At 38.4% G+C, this 20,975-nt stretch overlaps 1 protein-coding gene and 1 pseudogene across 2 annotated transcripts in view; one reads left to right on the top strand and one right to left on the bottom strand.

Annotated features, from left to right (window-relative positions):
* Fgf13 (fibroblast growth factor 13) overlaps positions 1 to 20,975 on the bottom strand; it is a 489,037-nt gene that overhangs the window by 69,701 nt on the left and 398,361 nt on the right. Inside the window, exons 1-3 of one of the 2 annotated variants that reach the window (XM_050159660.1) lie at positions 19,309 to 20,226; positions 17,325 to 17,435; positions 10,673 to 10,776 (exon numbers count right to left, since the gene is read on the bottom strand). In XM_050159660.1, coding sequence (XP_050015617.1) covers positions 10,673 to 10,776; positions 17,325 to 17,435; positions 19,309 to 19,495 — 402 coding nt within the window. In that variant the 5' untranslated portion in view covers positions 19,496 to 20,226. Of the gene's footprint in view, positions 1 to 10,672; positions 10,777 to 17,324; positions 17,436 to 19,308; positions 20,227 to 20,975 lie in introns of those variants that run through there. The other variant, XM_050159659.1, reaches the window with a different exon arrangement.
* Positions 2,445 to 2,534, top strand: LOC126512140 (uncharacterized; annotated as a pseudogene).

Below are 20,975 nucleotides of genomic sequence, written 5' to 3'. Positions count from 1 at the left end.
ATTTCACCCTGAATAACTTACTAGCTTTGGCTAATTTTTAGTAGAGACTATGAAAAGAGGATATTTAAATACCAAGCTGTATTGTCTTATATTTTCATGAAAATCTTAGTAGTACAGAAAATAGTAAACCGGTGAAACAAATGAGGTCTGGGAAATTATCTTGGTCTTGAAAATGAAGCTTTGCTTCCTCTTAAATCTCAGGTTTTACAATTTAAATTCCAAAAGATATGACTCCGAAATGTGTCTATATAATAACCCTTATAATGTTATAATCCTTTTGTCTGAACAAAAAGTACCATCAAAATGTATGAGTGCATATATAGATTATATGATCATAGTTTTCAAAAAACATATGCGATGAAACTGGAAATTTGGACAGTTAGAACTCCTGCAATTTTATACTATATAAAAATGCAATAACTGTTCATTAAAGTATACCAATGAGAAAAAGTTCTAGATTTTTATATTTACTTGTAATTGTGCGAAGAGGAAGGGCCATGAACCGCAGTGCACATACGGAGGTCAGAGAACAACTTGAAGGGGTTTGTTCTCTCTTTTCACCGTGTGGGTTCAGGCGGTCAGATTCAGGTCATTGGGCTAGGCAACAAGCACCTTTCCCCACCACACTACCTCAATGACCCACGAAAATCTTACAGACAGAAGTTAATATTTCTTTGCACCCACTCTCTTTGGTTTAGCACTTTAGCTTGATGATAACTTCTGCTTTGGATATGATATTGCTCATGTTAATTTTCAATTTCCTTTCTTTTATGATTGAGATAACGCCAGTTCTTCAACAAGTTCTAATGACTAAAACATTGTTCTACATTGCATTTTTATTAAATTTGTAATCCTCTATGATAATAACTCTAGACCTTAAGTTATGTCTAGTTGGTGTTACACAGATTTGACATAATCCAAACATTTCCCATGTTACATAAAACTTCTTGGAGTGCATTAATTGCTCTGAAGTGGTTAATGAATTTGTGCAGATTTTAATACTTCTACATTATCATTTGCACTGGAGATGTCAATTTATATAAAAAATAGGTCAGAGGCTACATGATGACACTCTACCTCAGAAAAAAAAATCTGCCAATAGTGTAAAATAAAAGTACTGGAAATGATCTAGTTCAGAGGATATTACAGGAATATGACTATGTAGCTTCATATACTCTCTTACTCTAGACTTGATCCTATACTGTAGAGAAAATGTTATAACAAACATATCTGTCAACTCACAAAATGATAAAATGGACAGTAGATGGGCTAAAATTTTTCAGTATATGTTTATGTTAAATCTACTGAACTTGAGGAATATACGTTGTTGTGGCTATCTAAGAATTGCACCTATAGCTAGTAAATAAAGGATAAGATATGAAGCATTTCAAATTGATTTTTATTTATCTACTCTGTTCATCTAGTGAAGATGTCTATATATGGAGTGGGGTCTGTTCTGCCTGCCTGTAAGTACACATGTAGAAGTCAAAGGTTGAATTTGAGCAGTTTTTTTTTCTATCACTCTCCACTTTATTTTTTGAGACAGGCTCTCTCATTGAAGCTGGAGTTTGGCCTTGCAACTCAACTGCCTGGCCAGTGAGTAAATAGGAGGCTCCTCCTCGGCCTGTCCTCCATCCCAATCCTGTGCTGGTTTACACTGAGATTTAAGTGGGTGCCGGGTCTCTAAACAAGTCCTCACCACAGCAACCACTTTACTCATCGAGCAATCTCCTCAGCCACCTTATGCTCAAAATTTAATGTATTCTTAAGTGGCTCCAAAGCAGAAAACAATACGATTGTTTGATACACATACATGATAGATAGCTACATAAATAGAATGAGTGAGAAAGCAATTAGGGTAAGTTGAAGCTGAGCAAAAGGCATATGTTGTTCTTTGCACAAGTGCTAATCTCCAATTTTCTTAGAGTCAGTCAATTATGTATTGAGAAGTAAGTCAGATACATTAATCAAAGCCCTTTATTCTAAGTGATAAGATACCAACCACAAAGGATTATATGGTGTATAATACCATTTATATAAATTACCTAAAATAGGTAAATGCACTGAGAAAAAAATAGGTTAGCAGTTACCAAGAAGTGAGAGGAGGGATGGGGTATGCCTGCTAGTTGGTATAATTTTATCATTCATGGTAATAATAAGTTCTAGAACTTAATAGCAATGATGTTGGCTAAAATGTGTTAATATGTGAAAAACTATTGAATTATATACACTCTAAATGAATAATTTTATGGTCTAGAAGTTGTATCTCAACAACACAGTTTTTTTTTTTTTCCTTTTTCTCGAGACAGGCTCTCTCTCTATAGCTTTGGTGCCTGTCCTGGAACTATCTTCTGTAGATCAGGCTGGCCTTGAACTCACAGAGATCTGCCTACTTCTGCCTTCTGAGTGCTGGAATTAAAGGTGTGTGCCACCACTGCCTGGCTATGCTCTCTTTCGCAGCACATATACTAAAACTGGAACTACACAGAGAAGATTAGCATGGTCCCTGAGCAAGGATAACAAGGCAGCTTTTTATGAAGAAAAGGGAAGGAAGGAGGCTGAGGATGAGGGCATTGATTAGTTGGTAAATTGTTTGCTGTGAAAACATGAGAACTTGAGTTCAAATATGCACCACCCATGTCAAAAGACAGGCTCCCAGTAGACATCTGTCATCCCAGCTCTAGGATGCAGGGACAAGTTGGTAGATCCCTGGACCAGTGATCAACCACTCTAGCTGAGTCAGTGCACGTAATGTTCAGTTAGAAACTCTGTCTCCAAAATGACTGACAAAGATACGCAATATTCACCTTTGATCTCTGTGTGAACATGCATCTTCACACACATGAACACACACATATATACATACAAAAATAAAGAACAAAAGAGAAAAAGGAGGAAAAATACAGTTTATATAGTCAATGGCTTGAAATATTAAAAAAAAAAAGTCCAATGGTGTAGCCAAAAGATTAGGAAGGCCAAGGAATAGAGAATACCTATATCTAAAAAGGTCAAAGAGCTCAGAGTCAGAGTTGTTCAGTGTATAATCTGCAGGGATTCTAAGTCGTCAAGATTATAAACTACTCTCGCCACCATGGAAATTAGTGTGGAATTTCTTTACAAAGCTAAAAATAAAACTATAGTTATACTATTATATCACTCCTGGGAAGGTTGCCAATGACATATATGACATGAAAGTAGAAGGCAGACTATTTGGGGAAAGGAAAAAGGGAAGTCGACTAATGGGAACAGGGGGGACAGGAGAGGGTAATGGGGCTAGAGAATGCAAAGCACATGATATACTGTAATATTCATGCCCATGTATACACTTGAGTAAGCAAATGAACATGGAAAGGTAATGTTTGGGGGGAACATACTCCACTTGACATTTATAGTTATTTTCTTCATTTTAGTTCTACCAAGTCAGTGTGACAGTTGATGTACATTGATCACATTGTACTAGTTAGCATTTCTATCACCTTAAATATTTTGGGACACTTACATTGTTTTAAATAGCAAGGTTTAACTAATTTCACAATGGTTAAAATCTTGTGAAAGATGATACAAAATCATAAACAACTATTGCATCTGGATATAAACTAAAGATTCTATTGATTCATATGACATTCTTATAAAAACACTAAAATTTATCATTTTTCCCTTTCTTTTCTCCCCCCCAACCTTTCCCAGGCATTCCGTCTTGCTCCTCCAAAACCATGGGCATATTTTCTTTAGTTGTTACATATTTGAATGTCATATACATACATCGCTATATATGCCTAAATACATAAAAACAATCTGCTCAATCCATTTATCCCTGAGGAAGACTATTTATCTTTGTCTCATTATTCCTTAGTTTCTTTTTAGTTCTTTGTCAAAGGTTGGGACCCCATGAAATTTCCCCTTTCGATATCAATAAGTTTATTGGTATTGTATTTGTCCAGGTCTTTTCTAAGCAGCCATGTTGGTGACATTTCATGAGTACAGTTCCCCTATCATATCTAGTATACATAATTTCATAGCAGATTTCCTGGTCCACTGGTTCTACAATCTCCAACTATCCTGCACCCTTCTTCCACAATTTTCCCTGAGCCTTACATACAGGAATTGTTCTTAATTAGAAGCAAATCTAGGCTATCAAAAAAGGAAAAATAATGTTTCTATGTTATAGCTACTAGAGGACTGTTATGACCTGACTTCTCTGTATTTCTGATAGTGATTCCCCTGAATGAAAACACATCATAGGATGTTGAGAATAATATATTAGTCTATTTTCGTGTGATGTGAGAAAAAAGTGATCAATTTAAAGTATGTATAAACTATCTATTAGAGAAAGAAACAAAGAAAACCTGTACCCTTAATTTAGAACAACTGAGTGGAGCTCCTGAGTCAGTAACAAAGGCTGCCTTATGGTTAAGGTATGAAACTAGATAATTTGGAGAAACTTGTTTCCTTCATATGGTTTGCTTTGGCAGTTACAAAACCACAAATCATGTTGGTTATATTATTCTCACAAATTATTGGTGATGTATGCATTGGAAAGCCTTTCTTCTTTCAAAATCTCTATTATCTACACATTTTTGCTAGAACTGACACTGTGTATCCCAGAAATAGTCAACTGCTTTTGACAAAATATAAGAAATTAGATAAACATGGTGCCATGAGTTCTAGAATATTCTAAAAGAAAAAAGAAATACTTTGTGTTTATCTGTGCATTGTTATCATCTGTGCCTAGTATATATTACTATTCTATTAAATAAATACTAAAACATTACCAATTTTTCCATATTTAAAACTCTTGAGAGTTTATAGCTAATATATATTTCAAGAACACTTAAAAATTTATTACAAAAGCTTCATGTTATAAAATATTTATGCTATGAAGTTTTGAGAACTCTCAAGCCCTTATATGGAATCCCTTATTATTAGTTTAAAAAAACTTAAAGGTAAGAAATTTTTTATGCACAGTGAACGGTAATTTCTTGTTGTTCTAGAAAGATAGTTATAGCATGGTTAAAAGTAAACATGTTATGAAATAATGGTTAATTACGATCATCTGTGCCACAGATGGTTTGTCACTGCCACTTGAGCCTACACCAAGTCTGTCCCCTGTGGCAACAAGAAATAAAAATGGGGAAACAGAGTTCAGTACAAGTATCCTAAGATTAACCATGAGACATAAATTGTTGTCTATGACAATAACAACATGTAGGTGATTTTATTTGATGAATAAAGGTAAGAAAGAAAATTGAACTGAAATGGGATTATCAAGCACAAATCAAAAGAAGAAAACAGATTATATTAAAAATGTCTTCCAAGAATCAGCAGTTTTTATTGCCTCAGAACATTCCTTCAGAAATGTAAAGACAACCTGTAGAAGGAATAGAAAACCTGCACCCTGGTATATCAATCATAAAATCTGCCTATTTTCTTTTATTTACATTTGGATAATGGTTTTTCCATCAACTGAAATACCAAAGGTCAAATTCTTGTTTTCAGTCATGACCTGGCAAGGCCCTCCTCTGAGCCTTATTGCACACATTCGTTAAAATGCACTATATGCAGACACATCATTTCTATCTATTCAGTGACTAGGAATGGTACTTATTACTATGGCAAGCATAGAGGAAATATGTAGCATGCAAAGGGAAAGGAGTTTTTTCAAATATTATTTGGAAGTGGCTAGCAAAGAAAAAAGAAATTTTAGCATATCTAATGGCATGGCCAACACTAGAGAGGGAGAGAGTTTTAAGCAGGGTCAAAAACATCAACAGCTTGAAAAAAAAAAAAAAACAAGGTAAAATAAGAACTGTGATCTTGCTAAAGCCTTCCAGCAGAGTTGAAGCTACGTGACAGTGGATAGAAGAGGGATAGGAAAGTTCAGTTCTCTGAATACCCTGAAGACACCTGGGGGTGAGGGAGGTGAGGTAGAGCTTAATGATGTCTTTCAGGTGGGGCTCTTTGCTTGTTTGTTTGGTCTGGTTTCTTTCCTTTTCCTTTTTTTTTTTTTTTTTTTTTTTTTGGTGAACGTTAACTAAATAACAGGAGCTAGTAGACAGGGAGTAAAGATATATGAAGGGAAGTCCCAAGGTAAAAGGGCAGGTGATTGAAATGTAAGATAAAGGGTAGGCGAGCGGAAGAAACCCTCTATAAGGAGGCAAGGATAACGGGATGACAGGGGCAGATGTTAGTGCACTGTGTTTGCATATGATGGAGTAAAATGGATATTCTGCCAGATTACGTCTTTTTCCCATTAACACACAATGAAAGGTCATCAGTGAAAATCCCAAACACAGGGATGGAGGAGGCAAAGAGCAACTATTTGTGGAAAACTGTAGCCATAAGCCAAATGCACCCCACTATCTGTTTTAGTGAATAAACAGTTACTGGAATATATTGATTCATTCATTTATTTTACTGCCTATGATTGCTTTTGTGCTATAAGAGCAAAGCTGAATGGTTATGACAGACACTTTATGGCCAACTTATAGAGCCTAAATTAATTACCAAGTAAGTTGACTATGAAGTCATTAGGATAGAATTCTATCCTATTAGGGTCCAGAGATAACATTTTAAATGAGATGAAAATAAAATAGGGCTCCAGAGGGGATGGTGATAAATTTGTTGAAGGGACCTAAAGTCATAATGGATACAGACTAATGGAAAGAATTGGAACATTTATCTGGAGAGGACTCAGTTTTCAGTGCTAGAACAGGGTAGCTTGAATATTTTACACCTACATTTTGCTCTGGTATATCTGAAATATTTCAATAAGAATGAAATTACTTTCCATAGTTTTCAATTGCTTATTTAAGATTATTTTCCCTTAATAGGAAATACATATTTGTAGGGTTTTGAATAAGAAAAAAGCAGTCATTGGCTTATATATTTGAATATTGTCCCCAGTTGGTGGATCTGTTTGGGAAGGATTAAGAGGTATGGTCTTGTGGGAGGAGGTGTGTCACTGGGGGCAGCTTTGAGGTTTCAAAAGATTCACTTTATCCCCAGTGTGGCTCTCTGCACCTTAGTTGTGATTGAAATATGAGTTCTCAGCGGCTGCTCCAACTGAAATGTCTTCCCTCTACCATCATGGACTGACTCTAACTGTTGGGAACCCTATGCCCAATTCAATGCTTTCTTTCATAAGTTGCCTTGTTCATGGTGTTTTTATCATGGCACTAGAAAAGTAACTAAGAGAAGTTAGTGCCGAAATGGTGCTATGGTTTGACAGAACTGACCGTACTGATTCTTGGAGGAATGTGGCAGAGTTTGGGATTTTGGACAAGAAAAGGGATTGACTGCAGTAAGCAGAAATGAATGGGTCATCTTATTAGGACACTGGGAGATAGTAATGCTGACAGTTACACAGACAATGGACACCCGACTCAAAAGATTTCAGAGGAGAACAATATTTGCAACTAGGTTAGAAATCATTTTAGGATGTTATGGCAAAAGCTGTTGTTGATTTCTTCCCTTGTCCTAAGAATTTTCTGAGGCTAAATTTAAAATAAACCAATTTCTTCGGTAGAAGAGATTTCAAGGCAGCCCGATATTGACCTATCACGGGGTTATCAGTAACCACTATTATGCAGCTCTACAATGATAAAAAAAAATCCAAGTGGGGCAAAAAGAAATAAAAAAAATGCCATTTGAAAAAAAGAAAAAATAATATTGGAGTCAAGGTTTGTGCTGAAAGAGCTAAGGAGATTGAGGAAAAGCTTGATCCACAAAAGAATAAAGGAAGATTGCCCTTAGGGCAAGACCTTACCCATCTAGGTTTCCAACTTGTGAGGAAAACGCCTAAGTAACTTTCTGCTTCTCAAAAGAGAAACCAAGGAAAGCCACAGCAAATGTGTTCAATGGGGCCAGGCTGCATTCCAAACAGACAGTCAAACTTTGCAGCACCTTCCATTTGATTCTGGTTCAAGAATCACAAGTACAATGGTTGTGAAATCTTCTTTCATGGTTAAAGAGAGCCATTGAGGCCAGGCAATGTATGACAGGGCAGCTCCTGAATGAAGGCCCTGAGAAGCAATTGTGTAAAGTGAAATCTGGTTGTGTTGGAAACCCCAAGACGCTGAACATGCTAGAGATAGGGGATATCTGCCAAGGTGAGCTGTGCATAAGCAGTTGGATCATCCTAAGAGCACGATTTATCTTGAGGGCAGCAAAGTTTGAAGGGCAGAGTCATATGACCCTTCAACAACGGATGTGAAGTGATGGGATTCTCGGTTTTTACCTGCTAGGTTTTGGTTCAATATTCCCTCCCTATGCCCGATTTGTTCCTTTTATAATATATATTCTATGACATTGCATGTTAGAAATATACATTTTTTAATCTTACAGGGGTTTATAAGTAAGATATTGCCTTGAGTCTCAGAAGAAACTTTGGGCTTTTAAAAGTGCTTAAACTGAAAGACTATAGGGAATTTTGATATTGGAATAAGTACATTTCACATTATGATATGGGCATGAGTTCATGGGGGCCAGGGAATGAAATGTGGTGTTTGGAATGCAAATGACCTCTGTAGGCTCATATTTGGATACTTGGTCTCCCAGTAGTAGAATTGTTTGAGAAAGATTAGGAGGTGTAGCCTTGTTCGAGGATATGTGTCACTAGGGTAAGCTTTGAGGTTTCAGAAGACTCATGCCATTCCCAATGGGTCTCAGTTTCCTGCTTGGGGAAGGAGATGTAAGCTCTCAGATGCTACTCTGTGTACGTGTCACCATGCCTTGACTCCACCATCATAGACTCTAAACCTCTGGAAACAAAAGCCTAAATAACCTCTTCCTTTTCTAAGTTGCCTTGGTCATGGTGTCTTATCACAGCAATAGAAACCCTATCTAAAACAATATAGAATTTTCTACATTTATCTTCTCAAGTATATTCATTATTTTATTTCCCTTCCATGTCTGCATATTAGTTCAAGGAGTCATTTTTCAGATTAAACGCTTACTTTTGCATTTGACCCTGCTGATCTAAAAGAAGTTACCTGAAATGAAATTGTGCTATAGTACTAACAAACCTAAAAGTATTCCATTGCTTTTCCTATAATACTAGCACTGTATTGATAGATAATAGATTTCATAAAGGTTGCAATGAATTCAAAGTTTTAGTTTATCAAACAAAGTAAATCTGTATGTCATGAGCCAAAAGACAAAATGCTGACAGGTGCTCAGAGTTTGAGGTGCCTAGCGGTGAGTGAGCCTTTGTGGGCTTGTCCGTCTCTCACATCTCTTTCCCTCTTGATCACTTAAAACCAAGGTGAATGCGGGATTTTTACAGTGTATGTAAAGTCTTTAGATATCTCACTTTGAATGAAATTCAACTAACAAGACAGACCAAGAGCGAAAACAGATTAATTGTTTAATTTGCAGTTTGAAGAATGGGTTTTGATAGTCGGTAATCACCTCATTCTTAAGGCTAGTAGGCAGTTTGATAAGCAATGTTTTCCATTTTTGAAAGCCTAAAGATTGTCTACATTGATTGAATGACGAACGGTTGGAGGATTAAACTAAGACAATCAAAGTTGATAGCTAACGCCTTTTAACACAAAGCAATTTTACCAGGCCAATTTCTTCATTTTAAACATCCTGTACTTTTCCTAAAATTCAGGAATTCAAAATAAATAATAAAAATAGCAAGGATCTTTTATAACTGGTAGGTAGATCTATTTATAGAAATAAAATCCTAACTCTAGTACTGTGGCATTTTAAAATTATATATAAATTTAAAACATTTGCTTAACCAAGTACACTTGGTCCCAAATTACTCAGTAATCTGTAGCCTATATTATTTATCAATAATACACAAATAAACTTATAGATATGACTGTTCTCATTCTTCTTAGACACCAGCAAAATTTGTGTGTAGGAAGAGGTTAAGTTGTACTTGACAAAAATGGCATTAGTAGTATAATAAAATATGATATAACACATTCATCTTTATATTATAATTCATATAACAATGCAATATGAATGAATAGAGATGACCTTTATATTTCCACATACAAAATTATGATAAAGAGATGAATCATAATGATCCTGATTGGGAAATATTTTACAACTGTAATAAAATAGCACACTGTGCACCAGAAATATGACTGATAATCAAAAAATTTTGTAAGTGTTTTAAAGGATGGAAATGTTTATTTCCTGGGTTTGGTCATTATAATACTGTATGCAATTATTAAATTATCACACTGTAACCATAAATTTCTGACAAAAAATTAAAAATGGAAACAGATGGCAATTGTACTAACTGAACAAATTGGCAATGACAACTGTGGAGCACTTTTCAAACCAGTTTTTGTGTCCTGGATTTGATCTAAGAGAGAGATCTCATTAATTTTTCAGGAATAAATGGGGCAGATATGGTTATGTAGTTAAGTAACAACTTTGCTTCCCACAGCTGCAAAGCCCAATTCCCTATTTAATGGTACATAATATTCCAATAGCACTATATAGAAAACTTTTAGGAATACTATTAATTTTATATTGACCATGCTGGTTTTCAATTAGGAAGAGCTATCATTTTCACCAGAAAATAATTTGCCCTTACAACAGATATATTCCAATCAAAACCAAAATTTATGACAAAAGAATATACGTCATGCACTTTTTTTTCCTGTCAGATGAAAACTAGATGCATGAACACATGCACACAAAGACTCACCGAGGTGTACAGGTATCCCTCGCTGTTCATTGCCAAGTACAGCTTGGTTTGAACTCCTTGAATAGCCACCACCCGAAGACCCACAGGGATAAGGTTGAACAAAGCTGAAATTTCAAAGAATATAAAAATGTAACAATTCCAATTTGATAGCTCTCCAATGTAATCAACAGGAACACCTGGCTTCCTCAAATCAGTGGAGACTCAGTGAGTCTAGAAATACACAAATGTAGCCTTGTTCTACTTTCTCCTGTATCTGACTACTGATTATATTTGCTTAACTGGGTCTATAACAACATATTCTCAAATACTCCAGGAAGAAGAGAAGACTTTGGTTCAAACATCCTGATTTTTAGAGCACTGGAGGTGGGGAATATTTACATGGGGGGGGGCAAAGTATTAGGAATCACTCTGCCCACTAAAATATCATCCTTCTCAATCTAAGTTCTTAGCCTGCTCTTCTAGACAGCTTCTGAACTTTTCATAAGCACTGTTAGATGGGACTGTTAGCTGAGGACAAATTCCTGTACTCTCCCCAGACATACTACGCCAACATTTTCATCTAAATTATCTGTATTATTTCCAATGCAAAAACCTCTAAAATAAATCTGGGCCTTGCAAAAAAAATGGTTATTTTGTATTCTTATATTCCATAAAGAAGTGGCATTTCCCAGGATGATAGAGTTGAGCAGGCTCTTGGCATTTAGTCTCAATGACAATAGCTATAGTAATAAAATAAGGCATGGAAAAAAAGTGCTATTTGTTATTCTAATGTTTTCTGCAAAATCGTTGTAAGTGGGCTAATGAGGTCTTCATCTTTCCATCTGAAGGTCTTACTGCATCAAACTTACACCCAAGGGCTCCTCACAAGCACACACCACTCACTGGAGACAACCAGTGGGTGTTCTCCCACTGCCAGCTGTCTCCGCCCTCCCACACCACGAACAAAAATAAAACAGTACATTTTTAAAACGTAGTGTTTGCCACACACATCTTTTGAAAATAGCCTGTGCACCTTGCTCCTGAGAGCCACAAACCAATGTTGATGATTTTTGCCCTGTTTCATAAGTTTGTTGGGGATGATAAACTGGCCTGTTACTTTCATGAACAAGAATTTGAAGGTGTCACTCCCATATATAAGATTTTTTTTTTCTAGAATCACTTATCTTTGAGCACTCTGTTTCACTAGATAGGGTAATATGGGTAAAAATATTAATAAGGAACAAAATATTCCTTGTGAAGCCTACAATACATCTTTCCCTTAAAATTTGGGTGCTATAAAAGAGGAGCTAGGACATATTGTACAGTTCAAAATACAAGTGTTTCTACCACATGCCACTGATGGCACTTCATTCAATACTCACCATATAAAAAGCTGTGCCCTTCTGTTATGTGAAGGAAAGAAAACTAATTGCACAGTTTGAAAGTCAGGATCATGTACTATAATTGACAATGTAATGTACAGAAAATGAGCCTCATATCTTTGAGCTTATCATATATAAGTTATGTTTCTTTTTGTTGAGGATACCCTGCTAACAGCAGGTACTCACAGCACATTTGTAGACTAATACCAAACTGCATCATGAAAACATGATCATGTGTTTGGGGGATATAATAATAGTTGACAATCATGTTATATAAAACTTCATATTTAAAAAATCTCAAACCTATGATAAACTAAACAAAAAGCTCCATATGAGTTTGTTTAAAGTCAATATAAAAACGTGCCTGAAACCTAACTGGGTGATAATAACATATAAGAGAGAAAATGTAAATGAAACTGAAAATGATTTCTAGAATCTTTATTTATAAACCAACATTCTGAACCTTATTAGTTTTATGACTATAGATTTTCATGTCAGGGATGAGCATGGAGGGAGGTAGAGAATGAAGAGATTGACAATGGCTTGAGTTTTGTATTGCTTTTAATTGCTCTTAGCTTTGTGTTTTAGTGTGAGATGAAATGTTTAAATTTCAAACAGTAGACAGTTAAAGGAGAAAGAGCAGCAAAGAACATCAATCTATATTACCTATTCCTGAATAATGGCATTGCATTTGTAGGAGGCCATTCATTATGTAATCTAAGTATTTATTAAGTTAGAAACAGAGACAGACAGATAGATGTATGCCAAAACTGAAGAGAGTAGAGAAATGTGAAGTAGTTGATCATATATATCACATACCAGTCCAATATTTTCTTTAGATATTCAAGATGAACTACACAATGAGTTGTCTTTGAATTTTTCCAAAGAGGCAGTCTTCCCAGATTAAAATTCAAAAAGCTAAACCAGAAGTATGCTTGGATAGAATCACTGTGCTCTTGCTCTCTTTCCTGTTTCTAAGACAGAATCTTGCTTCCTCTAGCAGTTCTGACGCTTGCTATGCAATGCAGACTGATCAGGACCTGTGAACAATTCTTCTGCCTCAGCCTCCTTAGTATTAGGATTGCAGGCATGCACTACCACTCATAGCTTTGCACTGTCTTCTCTAAACTTGGAGTAATTCTTTATGGACTTAAGATATGGCAAGAAGTATTTAAATTCAGGCTTATTTTAGTCAGAGGCTAGCCTTCAGAATGTAAACAATGATAAATGAAACCTAGGGTAACACTAATTTTAGGAGCAATGGATTTTGTCATGAATAATCTCAATAGTAACCCACAACTTCCTCTACAATACACCTTTGAGTCATGTGCACTGCATTTGTTATGACTTGCTACTTTTTGCCAGAAAACTATACTCACAGTTAATAGAGCTAGACAACAGTAACAAAAGAAAAAGAATATTTTGATCAAGTTGAAAAATTTCTCAATATTATAAGTAATTGATTTCATTTGTGTTTCTAAAACATATTCAATTAAAGACCTAAAATCTTTTATTCTCTTTTAGCTAGATTTTAAGAGGACTGTTTGTTTTTCTTTGTTTGGTTTGGCTTTTTGAGCCAGGGTTTCTCAGTGGAGCCCTGACTGTCCAGGACTTCACTTTGTAGACCAGGCTGGCCTCAAACTCACAGAGATCTGCCTGCCTCTGCCTACCAAGTGCTGGGATTAATGTGTGCACTACCATTCCTGGCCATTTTATTTACCTACTTACTTACTTTCTTACTTACATATATGCTAGGCCTATAGGACAAAGGCAGATGCTCCAACGTTGCAGAGGGTCTTTGGGTGACTGTCCAGGTAGCCAGCTGTTTCTGCCATTTCTCACATGTTTTTGAATTCGCTTACTTGCACTTCCTATTTACTCAGCTAATGTTATTTCCTTCTTAGGTCTCTGAGGGAGTTGAAGACTAGATAGTTATAGTCTCCCTTATTCATGAGACTCAGAAAAGAAAAGCACTAAAGAAATGTAAAGTATATAAGGCTGAGATATCAAAAGATAGTTTTGAAAGGTAATGAAAGTTATGATAGAAACTAAATTTGGTACAAGACTTTGGATTCACCAAGATTGGATAGATATGGAGTAAATTCTCTGAATTTGTCAAATGCAAATGGACTAGACATTGTCAACATATTTATTGCCTGTATATAGTATATAGTCATTGTACTTATTGTACATAGTTTTCCTTATATTAGTTATAGCCTTCTTTTTTATTTTAGACAAAAAGGGGAAATGTAATGGCATTATTTATTTATATTATTTATTTATTCATTCATTCACTCATTCATTCATTTTGTGCATTTTAAACAAATTCTAATTAATAATCTTCATGCTGCTTCTTATTTCTTTGCTAGTGTTCCTATATAAAAACAAAAACTTATACCTTAAAGGGCTCACTTTCTCAAGGCTATGCTCCCTCCTTGGCATTCACAGCTGAGCTCTACACTGACCTCTATACTGAAGCCCTGCTTCACAGTGCTCAAGGTAAGGCCAATTTTTCTAAGAGACTAATAATTAACAAAGGTATTATTTTAATGTATTTGGAGAACCATGATACACTGAAGTGGCAAAACTATTGTAGGTTTGAAGAAAAAGGGGGAGCTATCTTTTAAAAATCCATTCTTTATACCCAAGGCTGATAATAAAACTGCCTCATGAAATGTCTATCATCTTTGCTTTTCAAGGAAAAATACATAATTTATAATGTCTTACTTGCCCATGATGAGATTTCATTGGATTGACATTTACCATTATAATAAATTTACATAAGATAACCTTAAATGCATAGTATCAAACTCTGTTTTAGAAATAGACATGCATAAAGCATGAAATTATTTGCTTTATCATATGATCTTATTTACCATATCAAAGCTAAAATAACATAAAATCAATTAAATTGAACTAAATGAAAAACTATGATAAAAAGAAAAATATAAACATAATACTGGAATACATGCTAAGGAAATATTATTACAATGAGTCACAGGTAGAAAAAAAACTTGTATCGTAGTTCCATTCATTTAAATAATTACTTTAACTTAATATCAAAAAATTGCAGCCGGGCAGTGGTGGCGCATGCCTTTAATCCCAGCACTCGGGAGGCAGAGGCAGGAGGATCTCTGTGAGTTCGAGACCAGCCTGGTCTACAAGAGCTAGTTCCAGGACAGGCTCCAAAACCACAGAGAAACCCTGTCTCAAAAAAAAATTGCTTTGTTTTGGGTGAGTATCGATCTTAATGGCCACACTTGCAATTTGATAGACCAGTATAATTCACAGGCATCTGTGTTTTATGATGGCTTATATGGCACAATAGCAACAGGGAAGTGAAATTAGTTCCCTAGACTTCTGGTTGCTCTTCAACCAAGAGTAGAAAAGCTTGCTTTTACTTTTGGGATACTTTCCATTTGCAGGGTGCATATTAGGGTAATACTTACCTTTGATTGACTTAAGGCTATATGTTTTAATCAGAGTAGACATGGATTCTTGTTATCTGGCTATGTTCTTTAAAGGTCTCCAAATGTCATTAGTATTTAGAAATGGCATGTCAGACAGAGTTGTAAGGCAGCCAAAGAAACAATGTATTTGTAGGAATGGAGGAGAATAACCTAATATAAAAATAAAGATCCATAATAAGAAATGGATCTCTTTGTGTATGTGTGTGTGTGCGCGTGCATGCGTGCGTGCACTGTTTACTTTCTAAAATGAATACGTACAGCATGATCTTTATGAGTCTGACTTATCACTAAGACACAGCACACTGAATCATCTATTTAAAACAAATCAAAATGAAACTGTTCCTTTTGAGTAACTGCATAAACACTGGAAACAAATATTTCTCCTCGATTTGAACCTGGATATTTAAAGCATGTGAGAGCAATCCTGACTTGTAGCTCATCACAAACTTCCCTTTAACAATGTTCATTTTCTTGAGACACTATAGAATAAAGTAGCATGCAAACCTTAATTCCTTTCCCAAACATTGATCTGTATACATAATTTGGTGGAAATTGTATTACGGATCACTATGTATTAATGTGTGTTACTTGATGGCAGGAAAGTGCTCTGCTTCATTTGGGTAGTTGTTTTAAATAGGATAGTATGCATGAAGGAGTAACTAGGATTTGTTATAAAACTTTAATGTCATCACTGCAACAGAGCATTTGGCACAATACTGAAGAGCCTTTCAGTATACAGGGCCTCCATCCTAGGAGCCAAGAGATGTTTCTTCAAGGGTAATTGAAGTTAACTTTCTATTGAGGTAAAATTTCAACCCCCAGTCCAGGAAGCATTCTTTAAAGGTGTGAAATTCTTTAATCCTTAATACGGGGACACTTATCCATGGCTTTACTGTCTTCAGTAATGCAGTTCCAAAAGAACGAACTACAGAGAACTCCTTAGCAGCCAGACCTACTTTTCTCAGCTGTTTTCTCAGCCAACAATGGGAATATTTCTAGGAATTAACAAATCTGAGAGAAACGAATCCAAATTTTAGAAAACAAAGAATGAATTATGAGAACCAGGAACTTTAGGTCTCAGAAACAAATGAGTAAGTCTGCAGACATCAGTAATTTTCAAGAAGACCGCAATGAATATTGAAGGGGGCATTCTTTGTGTCTTTGTTTTAATTACTCTAAATAAATATTTTAGGCAAAGGTTACGTAACAAGTCCCTTCAGATCACTGGGTTTTGGTAATTAGAAATAAAACTCCCATTTGATGCCTTTCCTTCTCGATTCAGCATTACAGTCTCCAGGTTAGTCTAAGAGAAATCCCCTTGCAGATCCGTGTAAGTAACTCAGTGTTAAAGTATCAATTAGCCTTAGAGTTACTGGTATATGTGACAAGGGTTGGGCAGGAGCAAAAGCTTGTAACAAGAAAATACCATGGTGTGAAACCACTTCTGCCTCTTGGGATGAGACTCATTTTTAAGAGTGGAGATAGCATGCTATTTCAGGATTGTTGTGTGGGTGAGAAATTTTTCTGGGGGAAAAAGTAATAAAATCCAAAGGACAGCCATAAATCTATCGAGATTACCATGGAGATGACATTTGGATCAACCTTCAGATGGTGTCAACATTATTTGCTCTACTTTTTTATTTTAGACGTGTCTGTGTTCAGCTTCCTGTAGGGGAGCCTGTGTAAACAGGGTTATATCACATGACCAGATTTTGCATTCACCTAAGGATTTAGCAAGGTTTGTTTGAATGAAAAACTAAATAAAAAGGACCTAGTGTCAACAACATGTTGGTACATACTATTCAGCGAGCAGTCACTTACTGTAAGTGCTGTCCTCGTCTTTGGTGCCGTCGATGGTACCATCTGCCTGCAGCTGCAAGTGGTAGCCTTGTCGGCTGTAGAGTTTGGTAACGATACCCTTAAGCTGAGGTTCTGCAAAGAGAACAATGGTTTAGGTCAATTCATGAGTCTCAGGTTCAAAATTCTAAGTTCGTCTACAAGTTTTAGTGGGAAAAAAATCAAACTATATTTTCAAAGAGTCCTCTGGAAGAAAAAAAAAAAGAAGCAAACAAATAAAAAGTTTCAGAATAAACCTTATGGTATCTGAAGAAACATTTGGTTTCTAGTTCAAAACACTGGCGATGCACTAGAGCTTTGGACAAAGCCCATTATTTGCGATAGCTGGTCCTTCGGCTTGTCCTACTCCACCTCATTAGACACTCTGAATGGGTTGGCAAACGGCACAGTCTATCATCTTAATGATGTGTTACTTTCCATAAGGAAGAAAATGCATAGAAAAATAATTTAGAGTAACCTACCAACCAGATGCCAAAACCTGCCAGCAAAGATTTCCTTAAAAAATCAGCACAGTTTGTATAAATAATCCCCACCACTCTAAGAAGGTAATGTATCTAACCTAGAATCTCAAAGGACCTGTATCTGTAAAAGGGAGGCTTCCCATACAAGACAATGAGAAGGGGGCAGAAGAAACAGCCATTGCCATCCCTATCAGAGAGGTTTTTGCTTATGGAAAATGGACGTGAAAAGAACAGTTTCTGTTGATAAGGAGAAAGGAAAATTAAATTGTACTTATTTTCAAATTTGATATCAAAAACATGATTACCCGAAACATAGGTTCTTGATTAAAATGATCTTCAATTATGAATCACTGTAGATTAATCAAGCACTTAATTTATTTGTAACAGTCATGATATCCACAATTTGCTTTTATTGGATACAGACACCTGCGTTGAAATAATGTTTATTGGAGTCACATAAGCACACATTTTGACTGCTTACGTCTTTTTAAAACAAGCCTAGTTGACAGCTAATGCATTACAAACTTCGAGCAAACTGAAGACGTATGCCTGCTTTTCCCTTCCAGGGTGTGTAGAGCACACAGAGAAATAACTGATCTATGAGTAGGTCTGCATTGCTGTAATACTTGTCAAGTAAAAGATAAGAAAATGGTGCGAACAATTCCTTTGGTTAAGAATGAGAAATAAGCTGCGTGCTCCCCCTGAAGGTCTACCTTGACGCATCCTGACAGACACCTAAGGCTCTGAATTTCTCCTGCCTTGGGAATGTCTTGCCACTCTTTGCACTGAAATCATTAAAAAGGACCCACAACCTAAAGATGATTTAAGTCCCTTCTTTCCTCTTGCATTTAATGTCAAGTAATCAGTTTTAGTAGTCTGACCAGATTACTAAGATCTTTGACGCAAGGTCCTAGAAATATTTCTCCCCTCGTCCCATCCCCCAGCAAACGTTTCAAAGCTGCCCCACAAGTCAAGTTTGTCCCGAAAAGAAATGAAATGCCTAAACAGTGGAAAACTCATGTCCCTTGGGGGTGGTATGTGGAGGGGAAGGGTCTGGTAGGCAGAGGTGAAAGCCAGACAGGGAGGGATTCCCTGCGTTTTCCAGGAGGGGTGGGCAATGGTGTCAGTCCTGCCTCTCTCTTGTAATTTCCATACCACACGACAGCTTGTCTGAGTTACGCCTTCCCTGAGCCCACGGGCATGCACACTCATACACGCATATGACATGTCTGAAGCTGAGGGCGCCCCTCCAGGGCAAGCTATGCTCCTGGGCTCTGTGCCTGTCCCAGGGCAGTTGCAATGCAGCAAGCCTGTTAACTGTTACGGAGGCAAAAAAGCAATCTCCTCCTCACTCACGCACACCAGCTAGGGGGCCTCTCTGCACAAGCTGGGCTCCCAACTCACCTACGCTGCCATGCTACCCCCAACCCCCTCCACAGTCGTAAAGTAAAAGAGGGGAAAAGAGAAAGGCGAAAGCCCCTTCCGACCTGGTCTCCTTCTGCGCCTCTTCTTGGAGCCAAAGAGTTTGACCCGGGAAAAGACATTTAACTTGTTTTTGTCGCAGCTGGTCTTGCCTTTGCTGGGGCTGCTGACACACTTGCAGGCATTGGATTTCTCGCGCTCACGGGCTTGTCTCTTTTGCCGGATGAGCGAGCTGGCGATAGCCGCCGCCATGGCCACGACGCCCACCACCACCACTTCTTTGGGGGCCCCTCTCTGCCTTTGCCTCCTCTTGCTCCTCCGCTGCTGCGCTGCCGCCGGCTCGCGCCTTCGCCTCCTGGGTCTCCTTAGCCTGCACTTGCTTGGCCCGGGCTTCTAGGCACTCGGGCTTTAGTCGAGGAGGGGGCTCAGCATGCCGTCCGAGCTCCTCTGACGGTGGTCCGGCTCCCGCGCGGGCTCTGGCTGCCTGGGTCCGAACCGACGCCACAGCCCCGGGCCGGGATAGCAGGCGAGACTGGCAGGAGGAGGCAGAGAGCTGCGCTTGTGACTGCGTGCGCTCGGCCACTGAGCCCCGAGGACACTGTGCAAGTCCAAGCGTTCGGGTCGGAGTTTCGCGGCACCCCCCGCCCTGTGCCGCGTGGAGGGGGCCGGAGGAGGGAGGCGGGCGGAGGGAGAGCGCGCGGGCGGGAGAGAGGCCGCGGGCGCGGGCGGCAGGCGAGAGGAGGGAGGAGGCAGTGCACGGGGGAGCGCGCCCTCGCCCTGGCCCCTCCGGCGCTTCCACTAGTCCTTGCAACTTCTCGGCCCAAGGATCGGCAAAAGTTGGCCCGTGCCAGCTTTCCCGCAGGGATCAAACAGGTAATGGCCTGGCATCGTCGCTGTGGCTGCTGCTCTGGGCGCGGCACAGTCGCAGCACAGGAATTCAGTCGCTGCAGGCACCCTCCAGAAGAGCGCGACAGCCTGGCGGCGGCCCCCTCCCTGCCTCGGCGGCCCCTCCCTCCTGGAACCCAGCTACTGGCTCCCGCCTGCCGCCCCCAAACGCCCCATCCTCCACCCCCCAGGTGCAGAGTCCCAGTTCCCACTAACACCTGTAGGGGATCTAGACACTGCCCCACTGCCCAAACCCCTCTTTTCCCTAAAAGAATCTCAGGGAGAAAGGGTGATGGAGGAAGTACTGAAATATGAGATAGTTGCCTTGCAGGAGCTGAGCTTTACTGGGTTTTGGGGTTGGGAGAAGAGGGACAGGAGTGTAACTTGAGTGCAGATCTCAGAGTTAGCCTGAGCCTCGGGAAGTTGGCCAAACTTCTGCACCTGGCTCAGGTATAGCCCGCATCCAACCAGAGACCTGCGGAGGTATTTTGCATGGCGACACTTGTAGCCCTTCCGGAGAGGCCAGGGCTCCCAGAGGGGTTCAGCCCCCAACACCGTGGCAGCAGCAGGCACTGCAGAGCTGCTCCCGCACACCACGCTGCCACCCAGTGGTTTTTGCTGACTTTTCATTCCCTGCCAATGTGTGCTCTTCAAAACCCGGTTTTCCTCGTTGCCCCCTCATCTGGCCATTTGCGAGACACGCAGCGAGCCTGGACATGTACCATATAGGCAGTACTGGAAAAAGAAAGCTCCGCTTTATCTTCTGTGTCCTGATTTCTTCTCTTAACTGCGCCTCAAAACCAAGAAGGTTCATCTATCCCCCACCCCCAAATATGGAATTAACTTT

The sequence above is a fragment of the Alexandromys fortis genome, unplaced genomic scaffold (assembly GCF_014885135.2).
Source record: "Alexandromys fortis isolate MF-2015 unplaced genomic scaffold, M_Fortis_MF-2015_v1.1 scaffold_95, whole genome shotgun sequence".
In the NCBI taxonomy this organism is placed as follows: domain Eukaryota; kingdom Metazoa; phylum Chordata; class Mammalia; order Rodentia; family Cricetidae; genus Alexandromys; species Alexandromys fortis.
This window is presented reverse-complemented; position numbering and strand designations above follow the sequence as displayed.